General features: G+C 44.4%; 2 protein-coding genes across 4 annotated transcripts in view; one reads left to right on the top strand and one right to left on the bottom strand.

The window, feature by feature from the left end:
* LOC115153955 (RING finger protein 145-like) overlaps nt 1-14472 on the bottom strand; it is a 31523-nt gene extending 17051 nt beyond the window's left edge. The window contains exons 1-2 of the mRNA XM_029699671.1: nt 14311-14472; nt 12231-12444 (exon numbers count right to left, since the gene is read on the bottom strand). Of these exons, the coding sequence (XP_029555531.1) occupies nt 12231-12414 (184 nt within the window). The 5' untranslated portion in view covers nt 12415-12444; nt 14311-14472. The remainder of the gene's footprint in view (nt 1-12230; nt 12445-14310) is intronic.
* Nucleotides 14473-16440: 1968 nt separating this feature from the next.
* Nucleotides 16441-20981, top strand: LOC115153958 (ubiquitin-like domain-containing CTD phosphatase 1). Of its 3 annotated transcripts, none has more exons than XM_029699680.1 (11): nt 16441-16624; nt 17080-17257; nt 17453-17544; nt 17746-17831; nt 18001-18116; nt 18325-18423; nt 18503-18540; nt 18807-18905; nt 19013-19129; nt 20488-20615; nt 20749-20981. In XM_029699680.1, exons 2-11 carry the CDS (start codon nt 17104-17106, stop codon nt 20774-20776), a joined length of 957 nt encoding a protein of 318 aa, XP_029555540.1. In that variant the 5' UTR covers nt 16441-16624; nt 17080-17103; the 3' UTR covers nt 20777-20981. The 3 variants fall into 3 exon arrangements, with proteins under 3 accessions (XP_029555540.1, XP_029555539.1, XP_029555541.1); XM_029699679.1 differs by having other exon boundaries at nt 16441-16628; XM_029699681.1 differs by lacking the exon at nt 16441-16624 and adding an exon at nt 16675-16751.
* Nucleotides 20982-25943: the final 4962 nt, after the last annotated feature.

Here is a 25943-nt window from a genome sequence, read left to right as displayed (position 1 = left end):
TACACAGCGCATTCATAATATAAATATATATGTATACACATACACAGCGCATTCATAATATAAATATATATGTATACACATACACAGCGCATTCAGACCCCTTGACTTTCTTCACATTTTGTTACGTTACAGCCTTATTCTAAAATTGATTAAATTGTCCCCCCCTTAATCTACACACAATAAATACCGACAATACAACAGGTTTAGATATTTTTGCTAATAAAAAAAAAAGTGCATAAGTATTCAGACCCTTTGCTGGATCGATGTGTACGACAGCGTGTTCCAGTTCCGCCAATATCCAGCAACTTCACACAGCCATTGAAGAGGACTGGGACAACATTCCACAGGCAACATCCCACCAGAGCCCGACTGGTGTCCCACCAGAGCAGAGCCCGACTGGTGTCCCACCAGAGCAGAGCCCGACTGGTGTCCCACCAGAGCAGAGCCCGACTGGTGTCCCACCAGAGCAGAGCCCGACTGGTGTCCCACCAGAGCAGAGCCCGACTGGTGTCCCACCAGAGCAGAGCCCGACTGGTGTCCCACCAGAGCAGAGCCAGACTGGTGTCCCACCAGAGCAGAGCCAGACTGGTGTCCCACCAGAGCAGAGCCCGACTGGTGTCCCACCAGAGCAGAGCCCGACTGGTGTCCCACCAGAGCAGAGCCCGACTGGTGTCCCACCAGAGCAGAGCCAGACTGGTGTCCCACCAGAGCAGAGCCAGACTGGTGTCCCACCAGAGCCCACTCTCCTTTTATTTAAAAAGGTATCTGTGACCAGATGCATATCTGTACTTACAGTCATGTGAAATCCATAGATTAGGGCCTAATGAACTGTAACTCAGTAAAATCTTTGAAATTGTTACGTTTATATTTTTGATCAGAATAAACCCTCTTCTCCTAAAATTAAATATAAGAGAGGCGCACAGACAAATGATAAAGTGACTATAAAAGGTAATTTCCTATCCTGTGCCTGAGGGAGGTCACATTATTTCATATAAAACTAATACAGCGGTCCTCGTGATATAGCTAGGCCCGTGAGGGGCGGGGACAGGCCCGTGAGGGGCGGGGACAGGCCCGTGAGGGGCGGGACTGAGTAACTGAATTGTGCACAGAGAAGAAGCCTTCTAGCCATTGGTCAGGAGCAGCCATGTGTGTTATGAACAGAGCACATACTATTCCTTTAGGGAAGCCAACACGGGCTAGAGTTTGTTTTGGTTTCAAAAAGGGGTTTAGGTGGTGGGCGTGACCAGGGGTGTGGCAGGGGGCGCGGTTGGCTTGTAGGTGCAGCAAAGTTCTAGAGACAATTTTAGCAGCCCCTTATCTTCGCGGTGAATCTTTTCATTTACGCCAACTTCCTGCAATTAAGAACATTTATGCATGGAACTTAGATTTTTAAATACGCTATTTTAAAACAAATTTCATGCGATTCAACTTTCTGCCATGGGGCTGAGTGAATTGAGGTTTTAAAGCAAATTTCCTGCAACTATTTCAAATTTTGGCTAATGTGGTGTTCTTTTGCTTGAACATAAAATCTATACTGCTAAATGTTTTGGGAATGTTCTATTGCCCCACTGTCTAGCTTTGATTTTGATGATTGTTAAAATATATTAGGTCCATTATCTTCTCTGCATACTTTATATCTGGTTTAGGTTTACACAGCATTTTTCCATCCCGATTTTATTTTTGTATAATTTCATTTTATTTTACACAGTTTGAACTTATGCTTAGGCGGCCTGCACAAGTATATCAATGGCAGAAAAATCCTTGCGTTTAACAGTTTAACGAGCCGTTAATCCACAGCAATTTGCTATGCAAGTCATGCAGACAGGACAAATAGTTGACCGATGTGATAGAACCATCTGTGGGAGCAGTACTCCGGTCCTCCGACACGCCGGTCCCCCGAGACACGCCGGTCCCCGAGACACGCCGGTCCCCGAGACACGCCGGTCCCTGCCCATAAGCAAAAGTTGTAGACAAGCTGCTACAGCATGTGCCAAAAGTCCTCAGATTCAAAATATTAGCTGAAACCTAGAAACACAGAAGAATATATTTTCTCCCTCCCCAAGACAAACACACAGAGGTTCAGTTCAGTCCACTGTGTTCTGCTGTTCATCAGCAGATACCAAGCTCATCGTCTCATCCACCAAGACCCCAAACACACTCCTGGCGAGGTCAGAGAAAGTGTGTGCTTACACACAAAATACAAAGTTAACCAAAAACAGTAATTCCCATTGATGATTAGCGTATCTATCTAGTGACTGCAATAAAGGGTATTTTAATGGTCTGTAAGATGGTTATCATGGCCTGCACCACCTCCACTCTCCTCCCATGGGAAGAAAATGGCTTCTTTGACATCACTCAGTCCTACTCTCTGCATGACGCTAGGCCCGCACACCCAGAGCGCGTGGCGCTAGGCCCGCACACCCAGAGCGCGTGGCGCTAGGCCCGCACACCCAGAGCGCGTGGCGCTAGGCCCGCACACCCAGAGCGCGTGGCGCTAGGCCCGCACACCCAGAGCGCGTGGCGCTAGGCCCGCACACCCAGAGCGCGTGGCGCTAGGCCCGCACACCCAGAGCGCGTGGCGCTAGGCCCGCACACCCAGAGCGCGTGGCGCTAGGCCCGCACACCCAGAGCGCGTGGCGCTAGGCCCGCACACCCAGAGCGCGTGGCGCTAGGCCCGCACACCCAGAGCGCGTGGCGCTAGGCCCGCACACCCAGAGCGCGTGGCGCTAGGCCCGCACACCCAGAGCGCGTGGCGCTAGGCCCGCACACCCAGAGCGCGTGGCGCTAGGCCCACACCCAGAGCGCGTGGCGCTAGGCCCACACACAGAGAGCGTGGCGCTAGACCAGCAAAGTGAGTCAACAGTCTTTAGCCTGCCTAAACGAGAGTCACATACCCAACCCTCCTGCCAGCTTTTCCCCATAGCTCACACTGTCCGTCTACTACACAATTATCCAGCAGTCTGACCTGCTGAGAATGGGATCCACCATGCCTTGTACAGTACAGATCACCATGCCAAACCACAAAACAGTATCGTTGGTTAAATCCTCTTTGCACATTAAGATAAAATATACTAACTGGAATAGCAGACGTGCTGTCAGCAGATTGACTTATTTTCCGCCGAGCATCACGGAAAGTCCCATTAAAATACTTGTCTTGGATTGTGGAAAAAAGCTAAAGGCAGATGGAAGGAGAGAAATGTGACCGAGCCAACGCTTCACTATGATGACAAAGTACAAACAAAAAGTGGCTGTAGACAATTGCAGATGTTTAAGGTCAGGCCATGCTTTAATTATGGCATCGTTTCACTGTTTAATGATCCTAATGACCTCATGCCCTTCTGTTCTGGTCTGAAACACAAGCGTCAGCCAAGTATGATTGATTTTGTCTAAAAGCTCAAGTCATTTGTCTCGACAACAAAGTCTAACATCACGCATGGACCAAAAGGGTCACTGGAGAATGGGTTGTATGATGCAAGGAACCACTTCACAATTAATTATCATATATTAATAACAGAATCAAACAAAAACATAAGCTAATAGGCAGAGGGTAGCTTTCAGGCATATTCAAGCCTGCCTCAAAACAACACCGCCCATTTAAGTCTCATGGAGAATGGTTGGCCTATAAAAATTACAGCAACATTACAACCAAATACTTGTCTTTAGGCCTATAGAATAAAGTTCCTCATTCAATAAATCAGGGATCAAATGGCTAAAGTAATCTATTTCAAAGTGGCGAGGAAAACTCATTTGAGGAATCAGGCAGAATTGTTTTTTTTTATATATATATATTTTTTTTAAATCGGCAATAAGAGGTTTATTCGAACAATTGAAGGATTCCAGGGAGCCCTCGGGACATAGCGGGACAGGGAGCCCTCGGGACATGGAGCCCTCGGGACATAGTGGGACAGGGAGCCCTCGGGACAGGGAGCCCTCGGGACATAGCGGGACAGGGAGCCCTCGGGACATAGCGGGACAGGGAGCCCTCGGGACATAGCGGGACAGGGAGCCCTCGGGACATAGCGGGACAGGGAGCCCTCGGGACAGGGAGCCCTCGGGACATAGCGGGACAGGGAGCCCTCGGGACATAGCGGGACAGGGAGCCCTCGGGACAGGGAGCCCTCGGGACATAGCAGATCTTGATTATTTACAAGTTAATCTCTATATACTCTACCTACACAAAGAGCTGCTTACCCCTCAGAGGGAAGTAAGCCTACATGAGAAATACGGGCTAATTAGCTCTACCCCCCTGTCGCATTATACTAACAAAAACATGTTCTAACCTGCTCCGCACAGCCTATTCATCTATCTTTAGAGCCCAAACAGACAGGAGAAGATTTATAACGAGTTGGCTTCGTGCCCAGAGATAAGGACGAATAACAAACCCCTCCTTTGTGTGGTGTATGAAGAGGTTACTGGAGAGCTTCAACTCAAGCATTTACACAGCCTTAGACTAACAAAACCATTTTACACCCACAAAAAGGCAACTATGACAAGTTTATCTACAAACTTCAGTCAAGTTTCTGGGGAGATCTATTGACAGCATGATAGAAATATTCTGATTGGCTAATGTTGTCAGAATCACATGGCCAATGATGAATAGAGGGGAATCCCAGTTTTCCAACAATGTCAGATTTTTTCATCAACTGCCAATATTAAGCACTGGAAGGGTGATTCTACAACAGGAGTAGCCTTATTTGGTTTATTAATGCTCCCGTTTATCAATTTGCGAGTGCCGGTAGAAAGGTTTAGGACATTGGACAGGACAATGACATTAATAGATGCTATTAGTTAATACTGTGAAAACTAGTCAGGGTACACTATATGTTTTGAATTGGCTATGTAGTTAGTCTGTTTAATAGACTAGCCTAACTGCTACAGCAAAGTCCATCTCTCAATCTTTTCAGGCCCACCTGCACACACACAGTGTCTTCAGAAAGTATTCACACACACAGCTACTTTTCCCACATTTCATTGGTTACAGCTGAATTTAAAATGGATTAAATTTACTCTCACTGGCCTACACACACACACACACAATACTCCATAATGTAAAAGTAGAATTATGTTCTTAGATGTATTTACAAATTAATACATTTTAAGCTGAAATGCCTTTGTTATCCTGTTAGGGCTAGGGGGCAGTATTTACACTGCCGGATAAAAAACGTACCCGATTTAACCTGGTTACTACTCCTGCCCAGTAACTAGAATATGCATATAATTATTGGCTTTGGATAGAAAACACCCTAAAGTTTCTAAAACTGTTTGAATGGTGTCTGTGAGTATAACAGAACTCATATGGCAGGCAAAAACCTGAGAAGATTCTGACCAGGAAGTGGCCTGTCTGACAAGTTGTTGTTCTTCTTGCCTCTGTTTATTGAAGACTGAGGATCTTTGCTGTAACGTGACACTTCCTACGGCTCCCAGAGCCCGGGAAAAAGCTGAACGATATCGAGGCAGCCCCAGGCTGAAACACATTATCGCCTTTGCCAAGTGGCCGATCAGAGGACAAAGGGCTTAGGCGCGTGCCCGAGTCGACCCAGTGATTTATTTTCTTTCGTCCGTTTACCTAATTGCAGATTCCCGGTCGGAATATTAACGCTTTTTTACGAGAAAAATGGCATAAAAACTGATTTTAAACAGCGGTTGACATGCTTCAAAGTACGGTAATGGAATATTTAGAAATCTTTTGTCACGAAATGCGCCGTGCTCGTAACCCTTATTTACCATTCAGATAGTGTCTTGAACGCACGAACAAAACGCCGCTGTTTGAACATAACTATGGATTATTTGGGACCAAACCAACATTTGTTATTGAAGTAGAAGTCCTGGGAGTGCATTCTGACGAAGAACACCAAAGTTAATCAAACTTTTCTAATAGTAAATCGGAGTTTGGTGAAGGCTAAACTTGCTGGGTGTCTAAATAGCTAGCCCTGTGATGCCGGGCTATCTACTTAGAATATTGCAAAATGTGCTTTCACCAAAAAGCTATTTTAAAATCGGACATATCGAGTGCATAGAGGAGTTCTGTATCTATAATTCTTAAAATAATTGTTATGCTTTTTGTGAACGTTTATCGTGAGTAATTTAGTAAATTGTTAGTAAATTCGCCGGAAGTTTGCGGGGGGGTATGCTAGTTCTGAACATCACATGCTAATGTAAAAAGCTGTTTTTTGATATAAATATGAACTTGATTGAACAAAACATGCATGTATTGTATAACATAATGTCCTAGGAGTGTCATCTGATGAAGATCATCAAAGGTTAGTGCTGCATTTAGCTGTCTTCTGGGTTTATGTGACATTATATGCTAGCTTGAAAAATGGGTGTCTGATTATTTCTGGCTGGGTACTCTGCTGACATAATCTAATGTTTTGCTTTCGTTGTAAAGCCTTTTTGAAATCGGACAGTGTGGTTAGATTAACGAGAGTCTTGTCTTTAAAATGCTGTAAAATAGTCATATGTTTGAGAAATTGAAGTAATAGCATTTCTAAGGTATTTGAATAACGCGCCACAGGGTTCCACTGGCTGTTACGTAGGTGGGACGATTTCGTCCCGCCGGCCCTAGAGAGGTTATGGAAAGCCTAATTCAGTTCAATATGCTTAACAAGTCACATAATAAGTTGCATGGACTCACTGTGTGTTCAATAATAGTGTTTAACATGATTTTTTGAATGACTACGTCATCTCTGTACCCCACACAGGTCCCTTAGTAGAGCAGTGAATTTCAAATCACAAAATCTCTGTACCCCACACACGTCCCTTAGTAGAGCAGTGAATTCCAAATCACAAAGACCAGGGAGTTTTTACAATGCCTCGCAAAGGGCACCAATTGGTAGATGTGTAAAAAAATTTAAAAGCAGACATTGAATATCCCTTTAAGCATGGGGGAAGTTAATTACACGTACAGCACCCGACATCACTGGAAGGCCAAAAAGATCACCAAAGACAACCACCACCCGAACCACTTCCTGTTCACCCCGCTATCATCCAGAAGGGGAGAGGGGGATACCTAGTCAGTGGTATAACTGAATGTATTCAACTGAAAAGTGTCTTCCACATTTAACCCTCTAAATCAGAGAGAAGGGGGGGGGGGGGGGGGGGGGGGGGGGGGGGCTTTAACCCCCCTGAATCAGAGGTACGGGGGGCTGCCATAATTGACATCAAGTAGTCGGGCCCCCCAGAACAATTGGTTAACTGCCTTGCTCAGGGGCCGAACGACAGATTTGTACCTTTTCAGCTTGGGGATTCGATCCAGCAACCTTTCGGTTACTGGCCAAACGCTCTAACCACTAGCGAGGTCAGTACAGGTGCATCAAAGATGGGACTGAGAGACTGAAAAACAGCTTCCATCTCAAGGTCATCAGACTGTTAAACAGCCGTCACTAACACAGAGAGGCTGCTGCCAGCATATAGACTTGAAATCATTGGCCACATTAATAACATGGAGCACTAGTCACTTTAATGTTTACACATATTGGATTACTCATCTCATGTGTTTACTGTATTCTATACAGTATCTTAGTCTATGCCGCTCTGACATTGCTCATCCATATATGAATATATTCTTAATTCCTTTACTTAGATGTGTGTATTAGGTCGTTGTTGAATTACTTGTTAAATATTGCTGCACTGTCGGAACTAGAAGCACAAGCATTTGCCTACACTCGCAATAACATCTGCGACCAATAACATTTGATTTGAATTACACTTTGGATGGTGTATCAATACACCCAGTCACTACAAAGTTACAGGCGTCCTTCCTAACTCAGTTGCCTGAGAGGAAGGAAACCACTCAGGGATTATACCATGAGGCCAATGGTGACTTTAAAGTAGTTAGAGTTTAATGGCTGTGAGCGACCTGCGGATGGATCAACCTTGTCGTGACTCCACAATACTAACTTAAATGACAGAGTGAAAAGAAGGAAGCCTGTATAGAAAGAAATAAAAAGGTAGCAAAGAAATGAACATCATGTCCTGAATAAAATGTGTTGTTTGGGACAAATCCAACAGAGCACATTGAGCACCACTTCATATTTTCAAGCAAGGCAGTGAATGCATCATGTTATGGGTATGCTTGTCATCGGCAAGGACTAGGGAGTTTAGGATAAAAAGAAACAGAATAGAGCTAAGCATGGGCAAAATCCAAGAGGAAAACCTGGTTCAGTCTGCTTTCCAACAGAGACAATTTCACCCTTCAGCAGGACAATGACCTAAAACAATTACCAAATACACACTGGAGGTGCTTACCAAGATGAAATTGAATGTGCCCGAGTGGCCTAGTTACATATTCAACTTAAAACGTACTTGAAAAATCTATGGAAAGACTTGAAATTGGCTGTCTAGCAATGATCAACCACCAACTTGACAGCGCTAAAATAACTTTTTAAAAGACTGCAAATATTGTACAATCCAGGTGTGCAAAGCTCTTAGAGACTTACCCAGAAAGACTCACAGCTGTAATCACTGCCAAAGATGATTCTAACATGTTTTGATTCAGGAGTGTTAACACCTAAGTAAATTTGATCCATTTTATTTTCAATACATTTGCAAAAATGTCTAAAAACATTGTTTTCACTGTCATTATGGGAGATTGTTTGTAGATGGGTGAGAAACATATCAATTTGATCCATTTTGAATTCAGGCTGGAATAAATGATGGGATAGGGGGTATGAATACTTTCTGAAGGCACTGTACTGAGGATTCACATTCCAAGACTTTCCCAGGGTTGTCATGACCATACAAATGCCGTTTTCTGACCAAAAAGTAACCTATAACTGGTCAAAAACGTACTAACTAGCAAGGAATATGAACACGTGCACACGTGGCTACACACGGGTCTGCGCTTTGACTGCAAAAGTGCATTTTGCGACTGCAGGTGATGGAAAGACTGCCCGTCAACGCAGAAATCTGAAGTGAGCAACACTTCACAATCTAGTCTGCTTGTCCAATTATTAATAATAATAATAATAAATGATATTTTGACTTGCCCCCAGACAAGTGATATGAGATGTCAAGCCCTGTCTCCACTGAGCTCTTAGTAAAAGGCAAGGCCCACTCAACCAGAGCATAGCCATACTGGATTTGTTTTTAACTAGGCAAATGAGTTAAGAACAAATTCTTATTTACAATGACGGCCTACCCCGACGACGCTGGGCCAATTGTGCGCCGCCCTACGGAACTCCCAAACACAGCCGGTTGTGATACAGCCTGGAATCAAACCAGGGTCTGTAGTGACGCCTCTAGCACTGAAATGCAGTGCCTTAGACCACTGTGCCACTCGGGAGCCCAAAATTAGCAGTATTGTGTGTGCCTGTATTAATGTGCCATTATGAATACAAAATTCACCTGTATAAATTGCAGAGGAGATGCTGACATGAATCAAAGACATTACAGCCATGATGCAAATTCTGAGTACAAACAATGTCAGTCATCCTTTGTGCCATTCATTTTATCCCGTCTCAGCTTTGAACCTGAAAGCATTTATAAACACAAAGCAAGACTTAGTAGGTTCAAAATTGCTGAACATAAACTATATAATGTATTCCATAAATTACATTCATATGCATGAGACACAAGCATGAAAAACAGGGTCCTAGTTACAGGCTACAACTGCAGTGTTTTTCCTGGTCAGGGCACACTAGCAATAGATTATTTTGGGTGTAGTGCTGAACTATTGGCTAACACCGCAAGCCTGTTTGATAGTTTGGATATGATCAGCGTAGTGTACAGTATTTGTTATGGATAGATACATACATACATACATACATACATACATACATACATACGAGTGTGTGTGTATATATATATATACACACACACACACACACACACATACATACAGCTCAAAAAAAATAAAGGGAACACTTAAACAACACAATGTAACTCCAAGTCAATCACACTTCTGTGAAATCAAACTGTCCACTTAGGGAGCAACACTGTGACAATACATTTCACATGCTGTTGTGCAAATGGAATAGACAACAGGTGGAAATTATAGGCAATAAGCAAGACACCCCCAATAAAGGAGTGGTTCAGCAGGTGGTGACCACAGACCACTTCTCAGTTCCTATGCTTCCTGGCTGAGGTTTTGGTCACTTTTGAATGCTGGCGGTGCTTTAACTCTAGTGGTAGCATGAGACGGAGTCTACAACCCACACAAGTGGCTCAGGTAGTGCAGCTCATCCAGGATGGCACATCAATGCGAGCTGTGGCAAGAAGGTTTGCTGTGTCTGTCAGCGTAGTGTCCAGAGCATGGAGGCGCTACCAGGAGACAGGCCAGTACATCAGGAGACGTGGAGGAGGCCGTAGGAGGGCAACGACCCAGCAGCAGGACCGCTACCTCCGCCTTTGTGCAAGGAGGAGCAGGAGGAGCACTGCCAGAGCCCTGCAAAATGATCTCCAGCAGGCCACAAATGTGCATGTGTCTGCTCAAACGGTCAGAAACAGACTCCATAAGGGTGGTATGAGGGCCCGACATCCACAGTTGGGGGTTGTGCTTACAGCCCAACACCGTGTAGGACATTTGGCAAATTTGCCACTGGCGCCCTGTGCTCTTCACAGATGAAACCAGGTTCACACTGAGCACGTGACAGAGTCTGGAGACGCCGTGGAGAACATTCTGCTGCCTGCAACATCCTCCAGCATGACCGGTTTGGCGGTGGGTCAGTCATGGTGTGGGGTGGCATTTCTTTGGGGGGGCCGCACAGCCCTCCATGTGCTCGCCAGAGGTAGCCTAACTGCCATTAGGTACCGAGATGAGATCCCCAGACCCCTTGTGAGACCATATGCTGGTGTGGTTGGCCCTGGGTTCCTCCTAATGCAAGACAATGCTAAACCTCATGTGGCTGGAGTGTGTCAGCAGTTCCTGCAAGAGGAAGGCATTGATGCTATGGACTGGCCCGCCCGTTCCCCAGACCTGAATCCAATTGAGCACATCTGGGACATCATGTCTTGCTCCATCCACCAACGCCACGTTGCACCACAGACTGTCCAGGAGTTGGCGGATGCTTTAGCCCAGGTCTGGGAGGAGATCCCTCAGGAGACCATCCGCCACCTCATCAGGAGCATGCCCAGGCGTTGTAGGGAGGTCATACAGGCACGTGGAGGCCACACACACTACTGAGCTTCATTTTTACTTGTTTTAAGGACATTACATCAAAGTTGGATCAGCCTGTAGTGTGGTTTTCCACTTTAATTTTGAGTGTGACTCCAAATCCAGACCTCCATGGGTTGATAAATTGGATTTCCATTGATTATTTTTGTGTGATTTTGTTGTCAGCACATTCAACTATGTAAAGAAAAAAGTATTTAATAAGATTATTTCTTTCATTCAGATCTAGGATGTGTTGTTTAAGTGTTCCCTTTATTTTTTTGAGCAGTGTATATATATTTCACAATGTCACTGGAGAGTCCATCTACTCTGAGGTGCAAAGCCCCCAGTCTTTTAAAAAAAGACTATGTCTAATAAGTAACTTATTTTCATTAAATTAACTTAAATATATTTTGTATCATTCATTTCCCTGAGCCTTCTTTGACCCTTGAAATGCTCTGTCTGATTGTGTGGCTGTTAGAAGAACAAATTAAGATATTTCCATGCCTGATTGGCTGATAGGATGGTTTAGAGCACACCCCTGAATGGTCATTGGTCTATTATAATAAGATTGGATTGTGACATTATGATCTGGGCCAAAAACTCCACCCCTCCTGAATAGATCATTCCCATTTTGTGTAAGAGCCATCTATCTATCTATCTATCTATCTATCTATATCTATCTATCTATATCTATCTATATCTATCTAGGAAAATCACATTAACTGCCCTGCCCCTTTAACAGTTCATGCAAAGTTCATGGCCACTCAAAAAAGTGCAAACTTCTGTAGTAGCCAAGAAAATTCACAACTCATCTGACATTTACCACACCATTAAATTCATTAGTAAGCATGTAACATTACATTTACCTTGGGGGGGGGGACCACTTTAAAATATGTTTATCATTTACATTTACATTTAAATTTAAGTCATTTAGCAGACGCTCTTATCCAGAGCGACTTACCATAAGATGGACCACTAGAAATGTATTGTAAGTGTATGGGTGCATTTGTCAAAATGTGCTGCTTAAAATGTACACAGTTGCTATAAATGAGAACTTAAAGGCCTGCAGAAGTGGCAAGACCAATTGCAGTAGCACTGAAAAAGGTGAGGAGTGTGTGTGTGCGAGCAAGGTACTGACCTACATAGTGCAGGTAGAGAGCCAGGTACTTGTACTGGAAGAGGGGGTTGTTGTTGAGACTGCTCCTCTGGATCTTCTGGAAGAAGGAGCTGACATCCCAGCGGTAGAGTACCTCCAGCAGCATGATGCTGGGGACCCGTAGCCCCACGTTCAGCACCGCTTCCAGCTTGTCCTTCAACGCCATGGCCCAGACACAGCACGCTACAACCTAAGACTGAACAGGAGTAGGGAGAAGAAAGCAAAAGGTGAGCAGTTTCAAGTGCTATTACATGTAGGCTAAATACTTGTTTTTATTAAACAGCAGCAAAATTCTGTTTTCTCAGAGCTCCAATTCCATAGATTCACCTATGTTATGTGGTGTTTCATAAACCCATTCCCAGGTAAGCATGCACAAGTTGCTGTAAAGGATTGATGTATTTGACCAAGAAGAACTTAACACTTCAAGCCTCTGCCTGCATGTTCAGACAAATCGAGTCTAACGAGGCAGGAAGGAACTATATACACTAAAAATGCCTGCACAGAAAGTGTTGTAATTCCACAAGTCAAGCCTGAATTACAGGCAATGAGACCATATTAGGCAACATGGGGCTGGATGTCACTTTCACAATAACATTTAAAATAAAGGAAAAAGAATGGACTTGTGGGAATAGATGTAATAAATGTTAATTTCTGCATTTAATTTGTCACCTCTCACTATGGGTCTACATAGCGGGCAATTTTCCAAGAATCCTACATGCTTGGTTGAGCAGGATCAATGTGAATGAAAAGCTATTCATCTGCCCCACAGCCAAACATCCTAACTGGTCCCAGCATCTGCCTGAAACTGTAAACATTCCTTCCATAGTGGAAAGTTAGTAAGGCGTATGATCATGATGCTGCTTGCCTGTCCTTTCACACGGTCTGTATTACACCCATCATGTAAAAAACATGCTAATAAAGACAGACACTGATGGAGGGTATACCCCATCCCATAGAATTACATATATAACTTATTTAATTAATGGATCTCTGAGATCCCATCCCCTGGCCCTCATTTTCAGACCATACAGGTCCACGGTAAAAACAATAGCTTAAACACTGTACTTATGAGTAAACTGGCTAGCTAACTTTACCTACATCACTTTGGAATTCACACGTATCAGTCATGACTGACTGTCCGGAAATAAGACCACTTCTAATTCTGATTACATAACCGAAATGACGTGAAATACGGTCATACCACCACCAGTTACCGGATCACGTTCTGCTGAGGGTGAAGTTATTAAAGCGATTCAAGTTTAGCTCGGCGTCTAACTACGCTACATGAACGGCTTGTTTGTGGATTGGCTCTGAGCGTTATTTTTACATTACATTTAGTCATTTAGCAGACGCTCTTATCCAGAGCGACTTACAGTAGTGAATGCATTTCATACATTTTTTTCCCTGTGCTGGCCCCCCGTGGGAATCGAACCCACAACCCTGGTGTTGCAAACACCATGCTCTACCAACTGAGCTACAGGGAAGGCTATATATATATATATATATATATATATTAACTTTAGTAACATCGCCTAACGTCAGCCACGGCTAGTTAACCGAAACCAGTTGTTCCCCGCAAGAAAGGTGCTGAATAATCACATCTTTATCGTCATCTCATTTCCAGTTCTGTTATGTAGCGATCTACAATTATGTAATTTTGACGGGTCGTAAAATGAGACAAGATGCTAAAGAAGTCACTGCATCATGCATGTTAGCATAGCGGATGGGCAGAGGTAGGACTTAGACAACTGCACTGGATGGCATCTAGCTAACGTTCCGTCAAAAGCTAACATTAGCTAGCTGCTAAAACATCCTAACTGTTAACGTTAACATTACAAACATCTGGTATTGCTAAGTACCACCATGCATAGTTAGCAAACAAAACACGTAACCACAACATCAACAGCTGCTCACGATAAAAATGAATCTAAGTTAGCAACAGTTGGCTAGAAGCATTGCTAGTTACGCCTTATAACCGCACTGCATGTGACGACGTGTAGCTAGCGAAGTTAGCTTGCTGTCGCGTTATCAACGTTGTCCCACCGAAAAGCAAAGAACCTACATTGCGAGAACGACGTTAAACTCAGTTTGATGATGTTTCTCCGGTCGAATATCAAACATTTTAACTAGGCGTCTCCCAAATGAACGGTTGAAATGATGTCATTTTCTCGGTGGGTGGAATCGTCCGCTCTCCACACATCTCACCCAGCTAGGTAGCGGCTTCATCATGAACAAGTGTCTATTGAGCATGCGCGGCTTCATCATGGACAAGTGTCTATTGAGCATGCGCGGCTTCATCATGAACAAGTGTCTATTGAGCATGCGCGGCTTCATCATGAACAAGTGTCTATTGAGCATGCGCGGCTTCATCATGAACAAGTGTCTATTGAGCATGCGCGGCTTCATCATGAACAAGTTTCTATTGAGCATGTGCATCTTCATCATGAACAAGTGTCTATTGAGCATGCGCGGCTTCATCATGAACAAGTGTCTACTGAGCATGCGCAGCATCATAATGAACAAGTGTCTATTGAGCATGCGCAGCTTCATCATCAACAAGTGTCTATTGAGCATGCGCGGCTTCATCATGAACAAGTGTCTATTGAGCATGCGCAGCATCATAAAGAACAAGTGTCTATTGAGCATGCGCAGCATCATAAAGAACAAGTGTCTATTGAGCATGCGCGGCTTCATCATGAACAAGTTTCTATTGAGCATGCGCAGCATCATAATGAACAAGTGTCTATTGAGCATGCGCAGCTTCATCATGAACATGTGTCTATTGAGCATGTGCAGCTTCATCATGAACAAGTGTCTATTGAGCATGCGCGGCTTCATCATGAACAAGTTTCTATTGAGCATGCGCAGCATCATAATGAACAAGTGTCTATTGAGCATGCGCGGCTTCATCATGAACAAGTTTCTATTGAGCATGCGCAGCATCATAATGAACAAGTGTCTATTGAGCATGTGCGGTTTCATCATGAACAAGTGTCTATTGAGCATGCGCGGCTTCATCATGAACAAGTTTCTATTGAGCATGCGCAGCATCATAATGAACAAGTGTCCATTGAGCATGCGCAGCTTCATCATGAACAAGTGTCTTTTGAGCATGCGCGGCTTCACAATGAACAAGTGTCTATTGAGCATTAGTTATTTATTTAAACACTGAATATCAGCAACCCAACTGTATCATGAGTTATTATGAGCCTATTTGCAATGTGTTTACACAGCGGGAAATGCAGAAGTATTTTATTTTTCCCTATGATCAGCTTTTCAAAAATGGATGGATACAAACTTGAAACCACTGATCATGACAATGGGGTGAAACTCCAGTACAACAGTTGTGATTGTCCATTCCATATTGTCCATTTTACTTTGACCTGTCCAGTTTTTAGGATGTTGTTTGTTAACATGACTGCGCATGTTTTATTTGATTGAGTGCCATTTAGGTTAGGCTATTTGATCGAAGAAACCTGCAGGATGTAAACAATATCCGTCTCATTACATTGTCATCCATTTTATCTCCAACCTGTAGGCTACAGAAAAGGCCACATACTATTTCTGCCAAGTCCTATATGTGCTACAGGATTTATGTTAGGTACAAATATACGAAACGTTGGTGGAGCTGCAGTGATGAGTCTCTCCAACATCACCCTAGAGAGGCGCAATGGGAATGGACAAGCCAAATATTACCCATCCTTGCTTTTGACAAAGTGAGCCCTGCTTATCACAGGACGGCATCAACACTCACCTAAAAAGCCCATATGCCACTGGTTAAGAGAAAATTCATTGTTTTTGGACAGTATTATGTGAGGTTGTATGTGTTGTTGGAGGTGCGTCTTGGTGTGTTTAGCTCAGCAAATGGCGCCATAGGTGAGCGCCTGATCCTGCCTGATGAGGGCCGCCTTCTGTCCAATCACTCTGATGTGGAAATGGAACAGAGAAGCATGGTTGAAGGGCTCTAAAATACTTCGATAGAGTTGGAAATAAATCTAACTTTCTAGACAAAAGAAAATTACATACAACAGCACAAAGCCGACATTTAGGTGAATCAATATAACTTAAAGTATATTATTCGGTGATTGTGTAGTTAAACATGGGATAAGTCAATGCATTTTACAAGCCCTGGCTATTGAACCTTCATCTCTTGCTATTTGTCTCCATCTGTCGGTATTTTAGTATTCCACCACCCACAGGAAGTTAGAAACGAAGCGCGCTCGGTAACAAACCGGGCGACAGAAACGAGTGCTGATTAAACAACACTGAATGAAACTGAGTTTTAAGAAATCACTTACTTTATACATTTATTACACGTCGTAGCACGTGTTCCTGCACACCACAGAAACGAAGGGATTTGTGGCACACCGCAATTTGTAGGTATGAATGCGCATCTGATTGTCTTTACTCTTGTAAAAATAACAGTCCATGGCTGGCAGGCCATCGAATTAGCTCGCTAGCTAGCTCGATCTGGATGAGAGACACGCAAGTCATTTTTTCTTAGTAATGCCAGACATTATGTACATTTTTTTTCAATCATCATTTGATCAGATTGCATCTGAGTGATTAATAAATTGCGGATAATAACTAGCTAGCTAACGTTAGCTAGCTAGCTAATGTACTGAATGGCGTGAGCTGAATCTATCTACAAAGATAACACTAGGCCATCCCTAACCTAGGTAGCTAACTAACAAAACTATATGGTAGCCACATTAAACTTAATGTATAACTTGTTTTCATTGCAAAGTACTGGAAGCAATGCATCTCCAATAAGATGCTGTCATGGGTTTCTGGATGTGTAGCTGAGAGTTATTATTCTGATCTCGTGCAGGTGTTGCAGGAGGTTCGCACCAGCATGTCTGTGTCTGTGATCATTAAATGGGGTGGACAGGAGTACTCCATCAGGACACTCTCCGAAGAGGACACTGTACTGGACCTCAAGCAGTCCATCAAGTCCCTGACAGGGGTTCTCCCAGAGAGGCAGAAACTCCTAGGATTAAAGGTCAAAGGTAAAACCCATCTGTGGATGGCAGATGTAAAGGCCAATAACTGTTTTACTGCATTTGAGAGCTAATTGACATGTGCAGCACAGATTGTATGGAAGTATTTTCCCCCTCTCACGCTTCACACCATTGTGGACTTCTGCCTTTTTCTGAGTTGTCTGGATATCTGATTCATCACGTCTTAATGGTTCTGTCTCCCAGGAAAACCAGCAGAGGACCAAGTGAAGCTGGGTTCACTGAAGCTGAAACCCAATACCAAGATCATGATGATGGGCAGCAGAGAAGAGAGTCTGGTGGGTTCCTCTTCCTTCTGCTCTTGTACTAAACTGTATGGTGAACCATTCCACACCTAGGACTGTGATTGGTGAAGCCTGCTGTTTACCAGAAGCAATGTCACGACAAGCACCGACTTGTAGAGTGTTGATTTTTCTAACTTTAGCATGTCAAAGCCCTAGGCCTCATAACACTCAATCGATTTGTTTTGTTTTGTGAAGGAAGAAGTTTTAGCACCTCCCCCAGAGAATGATGACATTGTCAATGACTTTGACATTGAAGAAGAGGTGATTGAAGTACAGAACAGGTGCAGTAGGACTTTGCGGATCCAAATAATGTATACTGTAGTTTCAGTCATACAAGTAATGAATTGATTGGACTCAAACTTCGCTTGGCACTCTACAGTATGTTTTCTAAGATCACATAGTCAGTCCAATGTCTTGTTTTTAACTTAATGCCTTTATTGTTTTCTTTAGAGAGGAGAACTTGGCCAAGATAGCCCGCCGTGTCAAAGACTACAAAGTGGAGGGGATGAACCCACCCAGGGCAGGAAAGAGTCTGTTAGTACTAGATGTGGACTACACGTTGTTTGGTGAGTAGGAAGACTATCATAACTGCACTGGGCACTGCTGTTTGCCTAGTTAAGTGATTTAATAATTACACCATTTTCTAAATATGAAACATATTCTAAGATGTTAGAATATTATTGGAAGATTTTATACCCTTGTCCTTATGCTGTTTTGGGGTTGTTTTTTTTTCAAACGTTTGAGCATGTTTCTCTATGATTTGTTTCATTCCAGATCACAAGTCATGTGCCGAGACGGGACAAGAGCTCATGAGGCCTTTTCTCCATGAGTTCCTGACCTCGGCGTATGAGGACTATGACATCGTCATCTGGTGTAAGTACCAAACTGCTTGTTTTGATGTACATGGAAAGTTTAACTTAACTGCCCCTATTTTGTGTTTAATTTGTTCTAGCTGCCACGAGTATGAAGTGGATTGATGCTAAAATGAAAGTAAGTATTCCCTTCTGAAATGTTGATATTTAAAAATGTTTTTTATCAGTCTCAATTTGTTGATTCTTCATGGCCAGAAAGGGGCAGTGTTTCCCCAAATATATTTTTCCCAACATGTAAACTTCCATTGAGAGCACTATACACATGCATATTGAGTAGCAGTGATTTAATATGCGGTATTGACCTGTAGTATAGAATGTCAGATCAGATGTTGTCTTGCTGTTGTGGTGTATGTGACTGTCTCCCCGTGCCCTCTGGTTTCTCAGGAGCTGGGAGTGACAGACAACCCCAACTACAAGATCACCTTCATGCTGGACAGTGCAGCCATGATTACAGTGCACACGCCTAAGAGGGGTGTAGTGGAGGTGAGTGGGCCTACACTGGAGCAGACAACCTCATAAATCCCACTCATTCATGTCCCAGTTGCCTGGTGGAACTGTCTCCAGTCAGTGTTGTGGTGGGTGTGTTTCAGGTGAAGCCTCTTGGGGTGATATGGGGAAAGTACAGTGAGTTCTACAGCAAGAGGAACACCATCATGTTTGACGACATTGGCAGAAATTTCCTAATGAATCCACAGAATGGACTGAAGGTAAGATCTGGTAGAACTTACATGACAAGACCGGCCGTTTCTTTGCTTCACTTGCGGTTGTTTGAGACGGTCATTTATTATCATTGGAGGTGTGGATTTAAAAAAATGTATTTAACCTTTATTTAACGAGGCAAGTCAGTTAAGAATAACATCTTATTTACAATGACGGCCTACCAAAAAACAAAAGGCCTCCTACGGGGACGGGGGCTGGTATATAAAATAACAAAAATTACAACATGGTAGCAGCACAACGTAACAACAACATGGTAGCAACACAACATGGCAGCAGCACAAAACATGGTACAAACATTATTGGTTACAGACAGCAGCACAAAGGGCAAGAAGGTAGAGACGACAATACATCACGCAAAGCAGCCACAACTGTCAGTAAGTGTCCATGATTGAGTCTTTGAATGAGGAGATTGAGATAAAACTGTCCAGTTTGAGTGTTTGTTGCAGCTCGTTCCAGTCGCTAGCTGCAGTGAACTTTCAATAGTCTGAGTAAAATCTGCTCCGTTTCTGAGGACGTGGTACTTTCTGGATGGAGGATAAAAAGGGAGGGAGAGACCAGCTCATCCCGTTATGACGAGGGTTTTACCTTACAGTTTGATAACCACATTGTCGTCCATCAGTTCAGTTTGGTACTTAGAACAAACATTGCATTTAGAACGCGTTGCAAAAATGTCACTAAAGGGGTGAACTAATCAGTCCTCACTGGTTACATGGACGGACGTGTGTATTAACCGTAAAATGCAGTGTAATTACACTTCTATAGACCCCAACACTAATTAGAGGCTGGTGTAATATTTGCTCTAATGTGATGGCCGGCCATTATAAGAGATCAGCGTTTGTTTGAGAGTCTGGGCTCTATTTTAACAAACCTAATGTAATGCTATCGTAGCGCTGGAAGTCCAGACCACATTTTGGGTCTTAAATATCCCCACCAGTGCTGCCTGAAATTGGTTCCTATAAGAGAGGTACATTACCAATCCTGGGCTAGGGTTGGAAAATAGATGTGTGAAGGCTTTAACAGGTCAATTGCAAACTAGCGTGTGTTTTGACAATAGTAGTGGCTTAAGGCCAGATGAAAATAGAGCCCTCTGCATTTTAATGTCAGTTTTCAATAAGTAACCTTACCAAAACTTACCAAAAACTTACCAAAACCTACGAAAACTTACCAAAACCTTACCAAAAACCTACCAAAACCTTACCAAAACCTACCAAAACCTACCAAAACTTACCAAAACCTACCAAAACTTACCAAAACCTACCAAAACCTCCCTGGGTCTTCGAGTTGTCAGCTGTCATTATGGTGTTCATTTTGATACAACCCATTTTCAATGTCCCCCCCCTTTTAGATTCGTCCATTCATGAAAGCGCACTTAAACCGTGAAAAAGACAAAGAGCTCTTCAAACTGTCTCAGTATCTTAAAGAGATTGCCAAACTGGAGGACTTCTCTGGTCTCAACCATAAGCATTGGGAGAGGTAAGGTTACTGATTCTGCAGCTAACTTCATCTTAACGTACCTTCCTGTTGTTTTGCTGCTTCAGTCCTGACCTTTTTCTACTAGATGATCATAGCTTTGTGACAATTGCTGTGTTGTGGTGTATGTCTGCAGGTATCGCGCAAAGAAGCAGAGCCAGTGAGAGCATTGTTGTGGATGTGTGAAGGGATGGTCATTCCTCAACCAGGAACAGTGCTAGACACTCAAGCCCTCTACTACTACTGCCTGTTTCTGACTGGGAGCTGTTTCCTATTGTTTGGCTTGTTTTTTAAACTTCTGTTCTTCCCTCATCTATGTCTTTCTCTATTGACTTCAGTCTGGGAGACACAGTAAATACTATACACCTATCAGTACTCAGTTTACACCTTTCAGTACTCAGTTTACACCTTTCAGTACTCAGTTTACACCTATCAGTACTCAGTTTACACCTATCAGTACTCAGTTTACACCTTTCAGTACTCAGTTTACACCTTTCAGTACTCAGTTTACACCTTTCAGTACTCAGTTTACACCTTTCAGTACTCAGTTTACACCTTTCAGTATTCAGTTTACACCTATCAGTACTCAGTTTACACCTTTCAGTATTCAGTTTACACCTTTCAGTACTCAGTTTACACCTATCAGTACTCAGTTTACACCTATCAGTACTCAGTTTACACCTATCAGTACTCAGTTTACATGTAATGGTTTTTTGTTAGGTTTCACCCAATCGTTCTTTCAGATTACTGACTGTCATCTGTAGCTATGACACTTAACCTCAGAGTTATACGAACATGAGTTTGTTCTGGACTGATAGTGTTCTTTATTCTCTTTTCTCTCCCCTCCCCCTGGCTCTCTCCCCTCCCCCTGCGGCTCTCTCCCCTCCCCCTGGCTCTCTCCCCTCCCCCTGGCTCTCTCCCCTCCCCTTGCGGCTCTCTCCCCTCCCCCTGGCTCTCTCCCCTCCCCCTGGCTCTCTCCTCTCCCCCTGGCTCTCTCCCCTCCCCCTGGCTCTCTCCTCTCCCCCTGGCTCTCTCCTCTCCCCCTGCGGCTCTCTCCCCTCCCCCTGGCTCTCTCCTCTCCCCCTGCGGCTCTCTCCCCTCCCCCTGCGGCTCTCTCCCCTCCCCCTGCGGCTCTCTCCCCTCCCCCTGCGGCTCTCTCCCCTCCCCCTGCGGCTCTCTCCCCTCCCCCTGCGGCTCTCTCCCCTCCCCCTGGCTCTCTCCCCTCCCCCTGGCTCTCTCCTCTCCCCCTGGCTCTCTCCTCTCCCCCCTGGCTCTCTCCTCTCCCCCCTGCTGCTCTCTCCCCTCCCCCTCTCTCCTCTCCCCCTGGCTCTCTCCTCTCCCCCTGCGGCTCTCTCCCCTCCCCCTGGCTCTCTCCTCTCCCCCTCTCTCCTCTCCCCCTGGCTCTCTCCCCTCCCCCTGGCTCTCTCCCCTCCCCCTGGCTCTCTCCCCTCCCCCTGGCTCTCTCCCCTCCCCCTAGCTCTCTCCCCTCCCCCTGGCTCTCTCCCCTCCCCCTGGCTCTCTTCCCTCCCCCTGGCTCTCTTCCCTCCCCCTGGCTCTCTCCCCTCCCCCTGGCTTTCTCCTCTCCCCCTGCGGCTCTCTTCCCTCCCCCTGGCTCTCTCCCCTCCCCCAGGCTCTCTCCTCTCCCCCTGCGGCTCTCTCCTCTCCCCCTGCGGCTCTCTCCTCTCCCCCTGCGGCTCTCTCCTCTCCCCCTGCGGCTCTCTCCTCTCCCCCTCGCGGCTCTCTCCTCTCCCCCTGCGGCTCTCTCCTCTCCCCCTGCGGCTCTCTCCTCTCCCCCTGCGGCTCTCTCCTCTCCCCCTGCGGCTCTCTCCCCTCCCCCTGCGGCTCTCTCCCCTCCCCCTGTGGCTCTCTCCCCTCCCCCTGTGGCTCTCTCCCCTCCCCCTGGCTCTCTCCCCTCCCCCTGGCTCTCTCCCCTCCCCCTGCGGCTCTCTCCCCTCCCCCTGCGGCTCTCTCCCCTCCCCCTGCGGCTCTCTCCCCTCCCCCTGCGGCTCTCTCCCCTCCCCCTGCGGCTCTCTCCCCTCCCCTGGCTCTCTTCCCTCCCCCTGGCTCTCTTCCCTCCCCCTGGCTCTCTCCCTGGCTCTCTCCCCTCCCCCTGGCTCTCTTCCCTCCCCCTGGCTCTCTTCCCTCCCCCTGGCTCTCTTCCCTCCCACTGGCTCTCTCCCCTCCCCCTGCGCCTCTCTCCTCTGACACCACCATACCACGTAGATGTATTGAAGCTGGCGCAGTAACTGAGTGAAGCTGGCGCAGTAACTGAGTGAAGCTGGCACAGTAACTGAGTGTTACCGAGTGAACAGTCAGACACTGAGGTCTCTATTAGGAGTGTGATGTCTGTATCCTGCTGCTGGTCACAGAGGTCATTTCAGGAGACGGGTGACGTTGTCCATCAGGCAGTTTTTAGTTTTTCCTCATTGGCTGTTGACGTCAGCTATGCCTGCCTGGAAACCAAATATATCTCTGTACCTGGTTACAATATTTTTTTAAATTATGCATTTGACCCAACTTTGATTTGAACTGAACATTTCTTTCATATTCTCAGGCAATTGTTAGGTCCACTGAGCCAAACAATAGTTGTTGTATTGGAGTGACTGAAAATAAATGGGGAAAAGGCACTTACAGAGGTTTTTTTGGGGGGGGAGGGGGGGCAATTAAAGGCATTGTGTTTGGCAGACTCAGCCCAAGCACTAGACACTAAACTCAGATCAGAGTTGTCCGCTGTTATGAGGTTTATTTGTAAATAGAGTTGTATATTTTCAGTTGGAAGAAGGGATACGGTTCAGAGCATTGAGTCAGACACCTTTTTATCCGTTACTAGTTTTCTGTTTAAAAGGCAAATGAACATTCTCTGGCAGTCATTCAACATTTGCTTTATCCATTGGCAGTAACACTAGAGCGTTCATTCTCTCACGCCATCCTGCAAAGTTATTCAATAAGCTAAAGATCAACTGCATTCAGAGGAAATCAATTAATGTCGGGGTTTACAGAATATTTGAAACTCTATCTGTTTTGGATTGTCATATTTATTTTACACAAACTTCCTTACTCCTTTGTAAACAATGTTTTGCTACCTTCATGTCGGGTATCAAAGGTAAATGTATAAATATGCATTTCAGTTGTTAAATGATGGTACTATCATTTTATTTAACTAGGCAAGTCAGTTAAGAACAAATTCTTATTTACGATGACATTTAACAAGCTGTGCATACTTACCCATGCATCACAGGCACTGAATACACATGTGGATGACTGACAAGAGTAAATCATGTCTGTTGCTTAAGTAGCAGTGTTGAAAGTACAACCTACCTGCAGTGAATCTGCTCATCGTTTCCATTACATGGTCACCTAACAGACTCAACCTATTATTGGTTTAGTTGTCCGCTTGTCATATTTCTTACCTCCGTTATGTTTTCTTCACAGTAACTTGGTTTCCTCATCTTTAACAAATCATCACATTAGTTTTGTCCTGTGATATTTAATTAGCAGACTGTTGTATGTCAGAAAACATGAACATGTTTTAACGAGTGGACACTGGATTCCTGTTGTGAACATATCCCCATTGTAAATTAAAATATTTTTTACAAAAGCTCCTTTTCCAGTCTGATTTTTATACACAGTCAGTTACAGTGCCTTGCGAAAGTATTTGGCCCCCTTGAACTTTTCGACCTTTTGCCACATTTCAGGCTTCAAACATAAAGATGTAAAACTGTAATTTGTTTGTGAAGAATCAACAACAAGTGGGACACAATCATGAAGTGGAACGAAATTTATTGGATATTTCAAACTTTTTTAACAAATAAAAAACTGAAAAATTGGCCCTGCAAAATTATTCAGCCCCTTTACTTTCAGTGCAGCAAACTCTCTCCAGAAGTTCAGTGAGGATCTCTGAATGATCCAATGTTGACCTAAATGACTAATGATGATAAATAGAATCCACCTGTGTGTAATCAAGTCTACGTATAAATGCACCTGCTCTGTGATAGTCTCAGAGGTCCGTTTAAAGCGCAGAGAGCATCATGAAGAACAAGGAACACACCAGGCAGGTTCGAGATACTGTTGTGGAGAAGTTTAAAGCCGGATTTGGATACAAAAAGATTTTCTAAGCTTTAAACATCCCAAGGAGCACTGTGCAAGCGATAATATTGAAATGGAAGGAGTATCGGACCACTGCAAATCTACGAAGACCCGGCCGTCCCTCTAAACTTTCAGCTCATACAAGGAGAAGACTGATCAGAGATGCAGCCAAGAGGCCCATGATCACTCTGCATGAACTGCAGAGATCTACAGCTGAGGTGGGAGACTCTGTCCATAGGACAACAATCAGTCGTATACTGCACAAATCTGGCCTTTATGGAAGAGTGGCAAGAAGAAAGACATTTCTTAAAGATATCCATAAAAAGTGTTGTTTAAAGTTTGCCACTAGCCACCTGGGAGACACACCAAACATGTGGAAGAAGGTGCTCTGGTCAGATGAAACCAAAATCGAACTTTTTGGCAACAATGCAAAACGTTATGTTTGGCGTAAAAGCAACACAGCTCATCACCCTGAACACACCATCCCCACTGTCAAACATGGTGGTGGCAGCATCATGGTTTGGGCCTGCTTTTCTTCAGCAGGGGCAGGGAAGATGGTTAAAATTGATGGGAAGATGGATGGAGCCAAATACAGGACCATTCTGGAAGAAAACCTGATGGAGTCTGCAAAAGACCTGAGACTGGGACGGAGATTTGTCATCCAACAAGACAATGATCCAAAACATAAAGCAAAATCTACAATGGAATGGTTCACAAATAAACATATCCAGGTGTTAGAATGGCCAAGTCAAAGTCCAGACCTGAATCCAATCGAGAATCTGGAAAGAACTGAAAACTGCTGTTCACAAACGCTCTCCATCCAACCTCACTGAGCTCGAGCTGTTTTGCAAGGAGGAATGGGCAAAAATTTCAGTCTCTCGATGTGCAAAACTGATAGAGACATACCCCAAGCGACTTACAGCTGTAATCGCAGCAAAAGGTGGCGCTACAAAGTATTAACTTAAGGGGGCTGAATAATTTTGCACGCCCAATTTTTCAGTTTTTTATTTGTTAAAATTTTTTAAATATCCAATAAATTTCGTTCCACTTCATGATTGTGTCCCACTTGTTGTTGATTCTTCACAAAAAATTACAGTTTTATATCTTTCTGTTTGAAGCCTGAAATGTGGCAAAAGGTCGAAAAGTTCAAGGGGGCCGAATACTTTCGCAAGGCACTGTACATTAGTATAACCATTGTAAAAATGAATTCTAGTGCCTTGAAAGGTGATAATTTAAAAAATATAT

Source organism: Salmo trutta, chromosome 19 (genome assembly GCF_901001165.1).
Source record: "Salmo trutta chromosome 19, fSalTru1.1, whole genome shotgun sequence".
In the NCBI taxonomy this organism is placed as follows: Eukaryota; Metazoa; Chordata; class Actinopteri; order Salmoniformes; family Salmonidae; genus Salmo; species Salmo trutta.
The sequence above is the reverse complement of the archived record's forward strand: the minus strand, read 5'-3'. Positions and strand labels throughout refer to the sequence as shown.

Excerpts from the sequence above, each read along its gene's own strand:
- LOC115153958 (XM_029699680.1), top strand. The coding sequence starts at position 17,104 with ATGTCTGTGTCTGTGATCATTAAATGGGGTGGACAGGAGTACTCCATC. Across the intron at positions 18,541-18,806 it reads GGATTGATGCTAAAATGAAA|GAGCTGGGAGTGACAGACAA; the intron begins GTAAGTATTCCC and ends CTGGTTTCTCAG. Across the intron at positions 18,906-19,012 it reads CTAAGAGGGGTGTAGTGGAG|GTGAAGCCTCTTGGGGTGAT; the intron begins GTGAGTGGGCCT and ends GGTGTGTTTCAG.